General features: G+C 45.3%; 1 protein-coding gene across 2 annotated transcripts in view; it reads left to right on the forward strand.

The window, feature by feature from the left end:
- The first annotated feature begins 629 nt into the window (after nt 1–629).
- Ptpn12 (protein tyrosine phosphatase non-receptor type 12) overlaps nt 630–14,357 on the forward strand; it is a 66,752-nt gene continuing 53,024 nt past the window's right edge. The window contains exon 1 of one of the 2 annotated variants that reach the window (XM_057758568.1): nt 630–909. In XM_057758568.1, the coding sequence (XP_057614551.1) occupies nt 811–909 (99 nt within the window). In that variant the 5' untranslated portion in view covers nt 630–810. The remainder of the gene's footprint in view (nt 910–14,357) is intronic. The other variant, XM_057758567.1, reaches the window with a different exon arrangement.

The raw sequence follows: 14,357 nt of genomic DNA on the forward strand, positions 1-14,357 counted from the left end.
CCGGGGTGCCCTTCACCAAGCTATTAGTAAGGAGAGCGCCTACGGGCGGCGAAGGGGCGACTGTACTACAATTCCCAGCATCCCTCTGTCCACCCGGCTCCGGGCATTCCCGGCCCGTGGCCGGCGGGAGCGAGCGCTGAGGCACTCTGGGAGTCGCCTTCCCTCCGGGGGGGCGGAGACGGGAGACGCGCAGGTCCCGTCTGAAGTTGACGGTCTGACCCAGTCGGCTCGGCCCCGCTTCTAGACGCCGGCGGCCCAGCCGAAAGCCAAGCTCACCGCAGAGAGAGCAGGAGGGACACGCCCCGCCCCGGAAGCGGCTCCCAGCCACTCAGAGCGGGCGGGGGGCGGGCCCGGCAGGCGAGAGGCGGCGTCTGGTTCGTCGCTCGTGGGGCGGGGCCGCCGCTCGGGCCCGCGCGTATGGGTGGCGGCGGGGGCGCGCCCGCGGGGAGAGGCGGCTGCGGCTGCGGGCGGGGGGTGGGGGGGAAAAGGAAGAACCGGGAAGGGGGCAGGGCGAGCGGAGAGCCGTGTTCCTGAGGCGGCGGCGGCTCGGACGGAGGAGGGCGGGGAAGAAGGATGGGGCCGGCTGGGGGCCGGGGCCGGCGCTAGCCCGCGGCTCGCCTGGGACTGAGGGAAGCCGCGCCGCTCGTTCAAGTTGCGCGGGGAAGCCCGGCCGGTGCCGCCGCAGCCGCCTCGGCGCGGCGGGCGGGCGGAGAGGGAGGCGGGGAGGGCGGGCCGGGCCGGAGCGAGCTGGGGAAGACGGAGCGGGCGCTGCGGCGCGCGGGCGGCCGGCGGGGGGAAGGCGGCGGGAGGATGGAGCAAGTGGAGATCCTGAGGAGGTTCATCCAGCGGGTGCAGGCCATGAAGAGTCCGGACCACAATGGGGAGGACAACTTCGCCCGGGACTTCATGGTGAGTGTCCGTCCGAGCCGCCGCCGCCGCCACCCTCGTGTGTCGGTCGCCGGCCCCCCGGAGCTCCCCTCGCCTCGCCCCCGAGTCGGCCCTGGCCGGGGCTGCGCCAGCGCTTTGTGTGCGGGGCGCGCGCCCAGCGGCCAGCGCGGTCGGCGAGCTTGCGGGAGGCGAGGTCGCCACCGCCCCACCGCGGCCCGGGAGCCGAGGGAGCGGCCGCCCGGCCCAGCCCGCTCCGGCCCCGCCGCCCGCGACTCCCTATTGTCTCCCCGGCCGGGCGTCCGGGCGGCGGCGGCTGGGGTGCGGGCTCGCCTGCCCACGCCCGCCGTCCCCGCCTGCCCCTCCGGGGAGGGTCGGGGCGAGCCGTCGGGCCGCGGCCGGCGGAGCGGGGAGCGAAGGCGGTGTTGGCGTTCACTCGCCGAGTCCCTTTGCTGCTACCGGCCTGGGTCCGAGGGGACGGTGGGACGACGCCGGCTCCGAGTTCACGGTGATTCCCACCGCTTGCCAGAGCGTTGTCCGTACGGAATCTCGTGCTCTACCTGATCTCCGTTGGTCCCGTCCGGTTCCTTTTTCTGAGACCCGGGGTTAAGGCGGTCTGTGAGGCCGGCGTGACTTTAGGTTTGGCGGGGGTGTGATGGGGTGGGTGGGGGTGTCGGGGTGTATGGGGGGTTATCGTGAAGGAAGCTCACTCGGGACCCTAGGGGATATTGCCGGGGCCGGAGGGGATGTGACTATCACTTCCTATCCGGGGTGGGGGTGGGGAACTTGGGAACAATAGTCCTGGTGGGGTGGAGGCGACTATATGGGCTGAAGCCCTGAACTGGGAGATAACCTTCCCGTCCCCCCTTTTCCGCCGTCTCCCCCCCCCCCTTCCGCACTCTGCTTGTGTAGGCAGGCTAGAGTCGGGGTGAGGGTTAAAATCCAGTAGGTGAAATTGCTCTAGGCACGTAATTGGGGGGTGCCCATTCCGAAGGCGTGAGACCAGCAGCCGACTTCCTACATTGCCCCCTCCCCGCTCCTTTTATTTTTCTGCTGGACAATGTTCCCTCTAAGGGTTGTTTCCCGGCTTACGAGGCCGTGGTTGCGGCTGCTGCTCCTACGGATGTTGCGCAAGACTGGGGCGTTGGAAACCCTGGAGGTCTGGGGAATGGAAAAGGAAATGGGACTTGGGAAGTCCTTCGCTCCTTAGCGGGGGCTGGGAAATGAGCTAGGGAAAAATGTGCTCCCGGACAAGGTGCGCTTCTAATAATACTCATCTCAACCTGAAATTTGGTTATGAAGAGCCATACAAGGTTGAGGTCTATAAAAAGGAGTGGGTCCTAAACGTTGGCGAGTTTTTATTTAAAAGTGCAGACGAAGTGACTTTTAGTACAGAAGGTTTTCATATTTTAAAGAGATTTCTGTCTAATAAGACTTTAGTGTTAAAGTTGGCACAGTGTTAATGGCATTGTGGAGTTTTGTGATTTCCACCTCTCAGATTTGTAAAAATAGAAAGTAGGAGCAAAGTTTTATTTAGTATATGGTGAAGACTGAGAAATGTAGATCCTTTAAACATTTTCTGTTACTTAGGTACTGTTTTGGGGAAAAGGACTTTTAATCTATAAAGGTTAAAGTGTAATTTTCCCTTCCTACCATCAAGAATTTTGATTGTGTTAGTTTCTTTTGAATGTCATTTACGAAATTAGATGAGTCCCCTTTTTACTACTCTGTAGGAAAGTAGAAGAGAACAACTTACTTTATGTATTTGTTTAAAAATAATGGTTTCAGCCTTCCTTGGTTATGGAAGGGCCATGTGGTCCCTGACTGCTCCTTGGCTGTTCCTGGATATACTCTGTCAAGGAGCATTGTTTGGTAATGCTGGCCGCTCAGACAGGTGCCCAGTCCCTGAACTTCTAGACAGAGGATATAGCCTTGGGCTTCTTGCTTTGGAGGTGAGGCAGAGATTTCTGTTGGAGGTGTCATTTCACAAGGACCAGATCTGTTCCCATTCTTCCATAATACCAAAGTAGCTAGGTAATTCTACATTAGAGATTTGATGACTAAAGCTATTCTTTTATAGTGCTTGCTTTTTTTTAAATTTCCTGACTTGATAAGCAACAGCTATAATTAAGACTTTTGGCGGTTGGCTCTTTTTTTCACCAGAACTAGAAGGCTGGAAAGGAACTGTCTTCTGTTACGGAAAGAGAATCAAAGATAATCCTGATAAACTCTGACTTGTTATTCTTATCTTCTGATGTGGATTAAAAACTCCATTTTAAAATTTTAACATTGTAGAGCTGAATCTTAAAAGAGACGACTATAGCAGCTGTTTGATTATAAAGCAATATAGTTTCAATATTGGAAATTTTAGAATACTATTAACAGCAGTAACCAGTAATGGTGATGCTTGTGCTTGGGAAAGTGGATTGGTCATTCATACTGTGACTGTTTCCATCATTCTCCCTGTGTTTGTTTGTAATGTCTATGTTACAATAAGTACACAGGCCTTTTAGGTAGTTGAGGAATTTTTTTTCCCTTGAGGGACAGGGAACTGAGCTCACTGTGACCCAGGCTTCCCTAAAACTGATCCCTGCCTCCCAATATTAATTTTGAGATTAAGATATGAGCCTACCATACCTGAGTTATATTCTTGTCTTTTGGGGTTTTTTAAACTCAGATTTTTGGTGTCTTTTATTAATTACAGCTACTTTCTAGCAATATTAAGTGACTGTGTCACAGTGTGACTATAGTTTACCAATTGCTTATAGTCGAATGTTTAGTCTGTTGTATTTTCTATTAAATACTTTAACATGAATAAAGCCTCTACATTGTTTATTGCCTAATATCTCTTTACAGGAAGTGTACTAGATCAGAGAATACAGCATTTATATATATTTACAACTTTAAAAAGACGTGTCAGTAAGGTTTAGGTATATATATTGTAATTATCTTGGTTTTATTTAATGGTTTAGAAATTGTATCTTGTTTGATTTGGAATTCTTTTCGTTTCTTCCTGGTGTTTTTGAGTCTAGATCTCACAGAGCCTAGACTAGCTTTGAACTTGCTGCCTGCGCAAAGGCTGACCTTGAACTCTGGATTCTCTAGCCTCTACCACTCAAGTGCCAGAAATACTTGCCATCACGCCTGGCGTGAATTTCTTGGTTACTACTGATAGAAAGATTTCTACCTCAACAGGCACATAGTGGTCCTAGCAGTCAGGAGCTGAGGCAGGAAGGTTGGGGGTTTCAGACAAGCCTAGTTTATATGAGAGTGAGACCTTGTCTGCAAGGTGGACAGAGGAAAGGAGGAATTCGTCGTTTGGTTTGTGCTTGGCCTTGCATGGGCACCAAGACCATGCAGACGGTGCCAGGCACGTGAGTCCCGACATGCTGATGTTGTTAAATAGCTGGTGACAGGTCCGGACTTCATCTTTACTCTCAGCTCTCAGACTAAGATGGTGGTGCTCATTGGTATTTGACAGATTTTCTAAAAGTTTTATTTATTTAAGTGAGTTATTTATATGTATGGATATTTTGCCTATGTATATGTTAGTGTACCATGTGCATACCTGATGCCCAGAGGAATACCCGGTGCCTCAGTCTGAGTCATCTCTCCAGCCCCAGAGTCAGGTTTTACTCCATAAACATCCCTGGAGTTGACTGAACCATGCACTGTGGACTAGAGAGCCAGTATATATAGTGCAGACAAAAGCTGATGTCAGACAAAAGCTGAGGTAGGGTTTGGGCTGTGAGGAGAGGCTACCACCTCATGAGGGATCTTACTGTATTTAATATTTATATTTTCTGTAGGGTCATAATGGTGATTGTACACGATTCCGCTTGCATCTCCTGCAGGCATATTCAGCCTTCTGACATTGTAACACCAAGTTGTCATCAACAAATTCTCATTGGAAAACCATGCAGTTGAGTTAACAAAACGAAACAAAAAATGCTCCAGAAAAACCTTAGTATGTTAAATGAGTTTGCAGTTTGGGATGTATGTGGAAGGCTGCAGGTTGGAAATACCTTTTAGGGCCACAGGGAAAGTGAGATTACCGAGAAAGCGAATGTGCTAGCTTAGCATTCCTGTGGCTTTCCTTCCTCTCCCCACACCACACCTCCTCAGCCTGCTCTCTGAGATTCGGTGAGCCTTACCTCACTCAGAGAAAATAGGCTCTGGAGGGCCGTGGAATGTTTTAAGAAAGGTAGTTACTTGGCAGGAAGGGCTTGATCTGAACAGATTTGATGAGGATTGATGCGCCGTAAGCCCAGTGTGGTGGTGCCTACTCGTGGTCCCAGCACTCAGAAGGCTGGGGGTCCTGGAGTTCAAAACTAGGCCCAAATACTAGAGTGGGGGTGGAGGAAGAAGAGAGAGATGTCTCAATGATTTACTAGGTATGAACATAGTATTATAACGCAAAGATTTCTAGCTGGGGATATAATCAAGCAATAAGGTACCATTTAGTACAGTGGATAAAGGAGTAGAACTGATCAAACAAGATGGTAGGAAAAGTTCCAGAGCAGAAGATGAATTTAGTTTGGGACATGCTAAATGCCTGTGCAGTGTCCGGTGTGCATGGGGAGTCATAGGAGTCTGAGGAAGAGGTTGACGGCAGATTGAGACAGGCATAAAGAGTGGCCGGCTTTAGGGAAGTGTTTGGGAATGTTCGTGAGAAAGGAGCCGTCACTAGACACAGATCACAGTGCTAGTGGGACTGGTAGGGGAGGGGAGGGAAAGCACCTTTCCATTGGGCGAGAGGGGTTGTGCTATCTAGAAAAAGCAATTTGGGACTAGAGTATGGAAGAGACCAGATTAAAACGGTTTAAAGAAAAGATAGGTGAGATGTAGGTATAGTTTTCTTCCACTTATTTTAACATTTTGAAACTAGATGGTAGAATCTACAAAAAGACCAGGCTTTGAGAGAGAATGTTTTTCCTACTATTATTATCTATGCATTTATTTTCTTTTAAGTACACTTAGGTAAAACCCTGAAATCTTGAGATTTGGTGCTTGTATTTGAAAAGGGAGGAGACTAAAGGTGTGCGGAGATCTTGGGCTTCAGACTCTGTTAAAGTTAGCAGTAGCTTTATAGCGATAGAATTGCCAACCATTAAGTTTATTCAGAGTATGCAGTTGATAGTTTTTAGTGTAGCCACAGAGTTGGACAGCCGTCGTCACCATCAATACAGAGCGTTTTCGTGGCCACTCCTAGTGGCAGCCTTCAGGAGTCCCCTTCTGTCCCCGGGGGTTTACCTGACCGGACAGTCGGTGTAAATAGAATTGGAGTGTCTGTTTTATGACTGTCTTCCCATAATGTTTTGTTTCACCTGGTTTGTTCTGTTTTTGTTGATTTGGTTTCTTCGAGTTAGGATATTGCTGTGTGGTCCTTGCTGGCCGGGCGCTGGCTGGCTTCAGTCTTCCTTCCCAGTACTGGGATTACAGTTTGCCGCTACACTAGGCTGACGTTTTCAGGGTTCATTCATGTTGCAGTGTGGACTGATAGTACTTTTTTTAATGACTGAATTATAATCTTGTATGTGGAGAATACATGTTCTCCATTCCTTGGTCTGTTGACTGGTATTTACTTGTCCCCCTATGGCCACCGGGATAGCAGTGCTGCTATGAACGTGTGAGTGCATGGGCGCATGCTTTCAGTTCTCGTAGATACTCAGCTGAGAACTGTCGGGATTGTTGAGCTGGTTGAGTTTCTTCTAACACCCAAATAATGATGGAACATATGTGGTGTCCAGTTTTGCTGTCTCTTTCTGATTGTTGTTGTCTTTCATGTATGAAATAGCATCTTGGGTTAGCTTGAAGAATTTTGTATATATAACTGGTTTTTGAAAACCAGAGATAGGAAATGTTTTAATATTATAATTAAATATCCTAAAATTGAGCTAATCTCAATGCTTAGTGTCACTAATTTAATTATTGCTTTCTTGCCCATCCTCTATGTTCAGCCAGGCATACTTAAATTTTAAATTTCAAAAGTGGCAGTGAACCTTTTAATTTCCCAGATCTTTGATACAGTGCACTAAAAATTTGCTTAACCTGTTAATTTCCTAGATGATTTCTAGGTAATTATATTTTTAGAATATAACTGGCTTTTTTTCAGTATTTGAAATTTAGATGAAATAGACATTAACATTCAGATAAATTTAATTTTTCATACATTAAACACATGTTTCTATACCACTCATTTCCTTTAAGTTTATAAACATTTACATTTCTGACTAACTTCAGCTGAAAAATCTCCTAGACTAGAGACAGCACTTAATTCTTGATCTTCCCCTATGCCTTGTCTATAGGATAAGCATTGCTGCCCATTGAACAGGTAGAAATTGTAGTCAGGTTTACTGCTATTAAGACAAAGATTTATTTATCAGGTGAATTCTTCAAAAAGTCCATAGTAGTCTTAGACTACTGTGAGAGCTGTTTTCCCCTCTCCTATGCACTGCCGGGTTACACAGTGTGGTAGTACTTTGAGCAATCGCCGGGAGAGAAAACAGAATTGTCAGGGAGATGGCTTTATGGGGAAAGGCTCTTGGCTGCTCACCTCAGGACCTGTGCTCAGCCCCTTGAGTGCACGTGGTGGAAGGGCAGAGCGGACCCCACTCGAGCACTGTGGCGTGCACACACACATACATGTGTGGAGAGGGAATTCGTGCTGCTCTTACAGATGACCCAGGTTCAGTTCCCAGCACCCACATCTGTTGTCTCACAACTGTCTAATAAATCTAGTTCCCAAGGACCCTCCTGTGGACTCCACAGGACCTATGTTCACATGTGTTCACACTGACTGACGTTCACGGAAATGGATTGGTAATTTTTTCTCTATTTTAAAAAGAATGCTAGACTGGAGTAAAACCTTTAAATTTTTTTAAAGTGTGGTTTGTTATTTGCAGTTTCTTGTGCAAAAACCTGAATAATTCTGTCCTCTGTTTCTGTGAGTACTGCTTAGAATACTTAGATATCCAGGCTCATCTAGGTGGGGCACACCCCGTAAATAATGTACTTTTTAGTAAACACCCAACTTAAGCTTCTGGTTTTGAATTTAATTGATAAAGTCTAGGTGACCGTGTTGCCGTGATGGTGGGTGTGTGGGAAGCAATTACAGAGTGGTGCTTGCCGTCTCCATCCCATAGGTCATACTCGCTTTCCAGAAATTGGCATCTTTACACTAAAGGGAACCATGCTAGTAAGATCAGGAGTCAGACATTTAACCTCTTCCTTCCCGGTTGTATGGTTTCTTTCAGCACGTCTCTGTGAGACCCACTGGACGCATGGTTCATTTTTATCACCTCTCCACCCTCATTTTCTCCTCTCTCCTTCTCGTCCTTCCTTTCTTCGCTTTCCCCTCTCCTCTTCCTCTCCAGGGACTGAAGCAAGGGCCTTCAGGGTACACACTACTGAGCTTTGTCTGCAAAGCGCTTTTTCCTAGCTTAGAGGCTTGACCTTCCAAAGCCGCCTCAGAGTCTCCCACTACCTCTCTGTACTTGGTGGTTTGTGGTTCTTCTTTCTGAAATGTTATTTCTCATCCTTGAATGCTCTTATCAAATAAATGAAATCTTGCATATCTGTGGTGTACTGTTGGGCATACTTCTTACCCTCTTAGAAATCATAAGTTTGCCTCTTACAGACTGGAATTTTGAAGATCAAAAAAATTAAAATTTTGAGGCTGGGTGTGGTGGCACACGCCTTTAATCCCAGCACTTGGGAGGCAGAGACAGGAGAATCTCATAGCTCAGTGCCAGCATGATCAACAGAGAGAGCTCCAGGACAGCCAGGACTACGTAGAGAGAGACCTTGTCACATATATATAATTAATAAAGAGAGAAATAACTAATTTTGTTTGCTTGTAGTCTAAACTGGCCTCGAACTTGGAGCAGACCTACCTCAGCCTCTTCTGTGCTGTCATTACAAAATCAAATCACCACACTCGTACAATTAAGAGTTTAGAATGATTTCACTATTTACCTAAAGTATAGAACGTGTACTTAATTTCTGCTTTTCTGGAATAAATACATTAATGTAACTGATCTGAAAGTACTTGTTTTCCACTGTAAAATTGGATTTTTAATACTACATAGAAAAGAGACATTTTTCCAGGTGGTGGTGGCTTACAACTTTAATTCCAGCCCTTGGAAGGCAGAGGCAGGCAGATCTCTGAGTTCAAGGGCAGCCTGAGCTACAGTGTGAGTTCCATCCAGGTCACCTGGAGCTACACAAAGGAACCCTGTCTCAAAAAAGAAAAAAGGTTTGATTAGGTTTGAACTGAAAAAGTCCTAAGATAAGCGCAGTGATGCACCTGTTCTGAACCACCACTCTTCCTCAAAGGAGCTGAGTTCTTTCAGCATGTTTCCTATTCTGCAGTGGTTACATTTTCTTAGATTTATGTACTTACCGACAGTGGTGGACATAGACGCAGCCGTGGCTTTGGAGTGCGAGGTGGGGATCCTGTTAAGTCTTGATGCATTTCCTGTAACAGCTTCTTTTCAGATGTGACTACCCTGGTAGGCACTAAGGGTAGTCATAGATTTGTCCTTTTCATCTGTGGTCTCTGTCATATTCTTAGTTATACAAGAAAATACTTGCTGAGATTTATGAGTGCCCACCATGTTATGGGCACCGTGTGTACAATGGACACTGGCGGTATCTAAAGAAGCTGAGGATATGATGCTTGGGGAGACCAAGATATGTGTATGTAGAGTGTCTAAATAGTTCTTACAATGTCGTTAGTGGACATCGAAGATACTGTGTCGTGCCAATAAAAGTATATTTTAATTTAGAAGAGAGATAGGAAAAGCATACGTGTGCCTGAGAAGTTCAGTAATATAACATATTTAATCTGATTCTTCTTTTTGAAATTTCTTTAAAAATTCTACTGTGGGGAGGGACATGCCTGTCGTGGTCAGAAGATGAGTTTTTGGAGTCTGTCTCCTTCTGTCATGTGTGTTGTCAGGCTCAGCAGGAAACTCCCTTACCCCCGAGCCATCTTGCCAACTCTAAGCTGATTCTGGAAGAGCTTGTCAAGACAACCAACAACACTCCAGAGATGTGGAGGGATGGGGTTATGTTGTATACAGTAAGCTGCTTTCTAATGACAGATGACATTAACTTGATCTTTGTTTTTGAATGTTAGACAAAAGAATATTTTTCTGTCCTATTATTTGTTTGGTCATAGAATGGGACCTTTCAAAATTGAGTTCTGGCCATATGGTCACTACTGCTTTGAATATTTTTTGAAACAGCGACCCAGTACGTAGCACAGGCTGCCCTGGAGCTTGCTGTAGCTGCCTTGGTGTTCTGAGTATTGGTATTACAGACATGAACCGCCACTCCATTTTAGTAAATAATCTTCTTAAATCTGATAATTTCACATTAATTCAGATACGTGCTGTTCTGTTCCTCTTCCCAGTTGTTAATTATTTCCTTACTTGTGGGTTGGGGATGAGTTCAGTAGGAAAGTGCTCGGGTAGCATCTTTAAGGCCTGGGCTGGATCCCTTCCAGCACTGTAAGAAAAAACACGTTAAAAAAAAAATCTTGGTTTTTGCTTTTTTTTCTTCTTTTTGGTGCTGGGGATTCATTCCAGGACCTTCCATGATAAGCCAGTGATAACTACTGTTGGGCTGCTTTAGTTAGAGTTTCCAGTTCTAATAAAACACCATGACCAAAAGTAACTTGAGGAGAAAAGGGTTATATCATTTTATAGTCTGTAGTCTGTCATCCAGGGGAGTCAGGGCAGGAGCCTGAATGCGGGAAAGGGTCCCGAGGCCACTGACTTACTCCTGTGGATTGCTGAGTCCCTTCTCTACCTTCACACGCTACAAATAAATTACATTTAAAAATGTCCTTAGTGTAGGTTTTAAGGTTGCATTTGTGCTGAGAACAGAGCAAGACAGAAAAGGAATTACACATCCCGAGCTTCAGATGTAAAGGGCGTTTCTAGATCTTGTCTCCCCGACTTTTGTGCAGGGTGGTTTTACTCTGGAATCATAGACTCTGATATTAAAGAATCCTGAAACTGGGACTGGACAGGTGGCTCAGCTCTTCTAGAGGACCCGGGTTCAGTTCCCAGCACCCACATGGCAGCTCACAGACACCTTCACACCAGTGCACAAAAAATAAAGTTAAATAAATTATTTTTTTTTTTTTAAAAAAAAGTGAAACTGGAAATTAAGGTTAATGGGTCTTGAAAGGCGACAGGCTGGGTCTAACTCAAGACACGGAATGAAAAGAGATGCTGTCCTTGACACTGCGCTGCCTAGGCTAACACTTGCTTTCCTCAGTCACAGAAAACCTTTTGTTTGATGGTAACAGCCTACACCATACTAGGTTAAGATTAAAGGAGAAGACTCTTCCCATGTCTGTCTGACGTAGTGGGGCTGTTTGTACTTGGCTTGGCTTCTCTGCACTCCTCTGTTTTGCCCATTTCTGCCTAATAAAGGCGCCCCTACACCATACAGTAACTAACTAGTGTGTTTGGAGCGTGAGGGAAAGCTCGGAATGACTAGAATTGTTACATCTCGCTTTCGGGTTACTAAGAGGCAACTTGGCCGTGAGGTGTGTGTGAGAGCCTGTTCCTGTGTGTGGGGAAACTTCTGAGCAGAGAGGTGTTTGCCAGGGAGGAAGGCACCTAACAAGTGTGCAGTGTAAGACAAGATGGTTTTCAAAACCAAACCCGGAAACACTGTTCAAGGTTCCAGCCATCTTTTAGTCACCTTTGTTACTGGAACAAATAAATACTTGAGGTTGTCACCTCTTAGAACAGAAAAATGGTATTTTGTTTTTGCATTTACTATTTTTGCAGTACATTTTAAGTCAGTGTTGTTGTTTTACGTATATGAGTGTTTGCTTACATTTATACTTGTGCACTCTGTGTATGCCTAGAGAGCCCTCAGAGGGCTGCGACCTGCCGTGTGGGTGCTAGGACATGAGCCATCTCTCCGGCACCCTTGTTTTTGATACGGGGTCCTGCTAAACTGCTCGTGCTGCCCTTTGACTTGGCTGGGATCTGGGGAAAGAGGCCTGTGCTCTCAGGATTGGTAAGAAGGTGTGTTTGGCCTGGTTTGAGAGGTTCCAGTTCATGAAGGTTGGTCACGTGGCTTTCTCGGGTATACATCAAAGCAGTGCGTCATGGCTGAGAATCTCATGAGCTGCCTCATGACCAGGACATGGAGGAATGAAGTTACCCCACAAATGTAGTGCCTGGCGTTTAACCTTGGTAGTATGCTAAAGAAAGAGAGGTGGGCGTGGTGGCACTTGGGAAACAGAGGCAGGCCGATCTCTGTGAGCTTGAGGTCTACTTAGCAAGTTCCAGGCCAGCCAAGGCTACAGGACGGAACCCTGTTTCAAAAGAAAGCAGGTTCGTCTGCCGCCCATTACAGAGGGGTAATTTGGGGATCACCTTCACACTTACGTGTTTTCTTTCTATCCAACCCCCCATTGATCTCTAATTGCACACTAGTAGTTACTATGAAACTTTTATATTTTGAATTAATAGGCTCGGAACTAAAGTAACCTTGAGTCATCTACCTTCTCATAAAAATATTCTACAACATTGTCCATAGTCGTACTTCATAAACTGATAAAATCATTCCCTTTTTGTGATGTGGAATTAAGACAGGTTAATAAATTGAAACGGAGAAATCTTCATTTCAAAATAATCAAGACAATATATAAATTTTCTGCAAGAGATAGCTCTTTGATGTAAAAAAAAATTAATGACGAGAAAAATGGCATCATTTTTCAGATCTCACTAAAGTTTGGCTTCATAGAATTTTTTATCTTACTGTGATGGAAATAAAATCTAGTTTTACAGAGATAGTGACGTAGAAAGTGCAAAATGTTTATTAAACATTGAAAGCTGTTAAGCTTGTGGTGAACGCGTGTGTGTGTGCATGAAAAACATGAATTTGGCTTGAAAAGTCCGCTTACGTCATTTACCCCTTTGAAGTGGTGGGCTTTTTACTTGTTCATTTTGAAGGAAATGTCTAGGGTTTAGGTTTAGTTCTTTGTTGGAATGGTTTACCTACATCCGTGAAGCCCTGGATTTGGTCTTTAGCATCAGAGAAGTAAAAGGGAAGGAGGATCCTAGCAGTTCCCGAGCTAGCACATGAAATGATGAACTATGGAAAGGTGGCTAGTTCAGCCTAGGAGTGGAAATCCGCCTGGGCCTCCCTTGTGCTAGGATTGCAGGCATATGGTACCACCTGACCAGTTCAGAGTAAGTTTTCTCTTGAGGTTTCATTATTTATTTGCTTACTGTGGAGATTGAACCCAGGACCCGGTCTCTCCTAGACGAGAGCTGGTACTGAGTGGTAGCACTGGGCTCACCCCTAGCCCACGTGGATTTCGTAGAAATGTGCTGTCTAGTCGCCAAGAATTGCCGTTACTGATTTCAGTTTAATAACAAACACTATATAATTTCTTTTCTTGTAAATTTGTTCAGTTTTATATTATTGTGGCCCATATTTATGCTCTAGTACATGGTCTGTCTTGGTCAGGGTCCTTTGCACTTGAGGGGAGCGTGTATTTTGCAGAGTGTTATATCTAGTCGATTGATGGTGGTGTGGATTTCAGTTTGTCCTTACTGATTTTCTGCCCACAAGCAGGGGAGGTCTCCAGCTTCTGTGTCTGTCAGTTCCCCAGTATGTGTTGTACTGAATGAGTGTTAGACGTATACATAGATTAATACATCTTATTATACTGAATTAGTGTTAGATATACATAGATTGATACATCTTATTGTGCTGAATTAGTGTTAGATATACATAGATTGTTTATCTTCTTGGAGGATTGACTCCTTTGTTGTTTTGTGATAACCCCTTTAGTCTCCATCATTTAGCTTGCTGTAAAGTCCACTCTCTCCAAAATTAGTGATTATTTTCTTGACTCATCTTAGAATGATAAATCTTCTGTATGCATTTACTTTTCCCTCCTTTTTGATTCAGGAACTAGCCTGTTTCCTGAATGCAGAGATGTCTGTATGTGTCACTGCTCATAGTCCCAGCCCCCATTCACCTTTAATCTGTAATGCCTTCTTACTAAAGTGGATTTCTATGGTCAGTGTGTAATTGTCTTGTTTCTCCTCTGTTCTCATTATGTCTTTTAATTGATGCATTTTCTATTGACATTCAAATAATTTACAGCAGTGTCTGCTACATTTATGTTTTATATTTTTATTGTTCTCTTTTATCTTCCACTTTTGCATTTTGATTTTCCACTGAGTATATTATGTTACTAATATTTTCTCTTTTCTGTCATTTGTATTTTTTTCACATTTTAAAGTGATTGACCTATATGTTGTAATACCCCTGTGAACAACATGAATGAGCAATTGAAGGTTAGAAGGTTAGATGTCTGTAATGGCAGGGAGGGCATGGCAGTAGCTCAGGAAGCTAGAGTTCATTGCACCTAGATACGTGGGAAGCAGAAGGTGAACTCCAAGTGGGCTATAAGCCCTTACAGT

This window comes from Chionomys nivalis, chromosome 26 (genome assembly GCF_950005125.1).
Source record: "Chionomys nivalis chromosome 26, mChiNiv1.1, whole genome shotgun sequence".
In the NCBI taxonomy this organism is placed as follows: Eukaryota; Metazoa; Chordata; class Mammalia; order Rodentia; family Cricetidae; genus Chionomys; species Chionomys nivalis.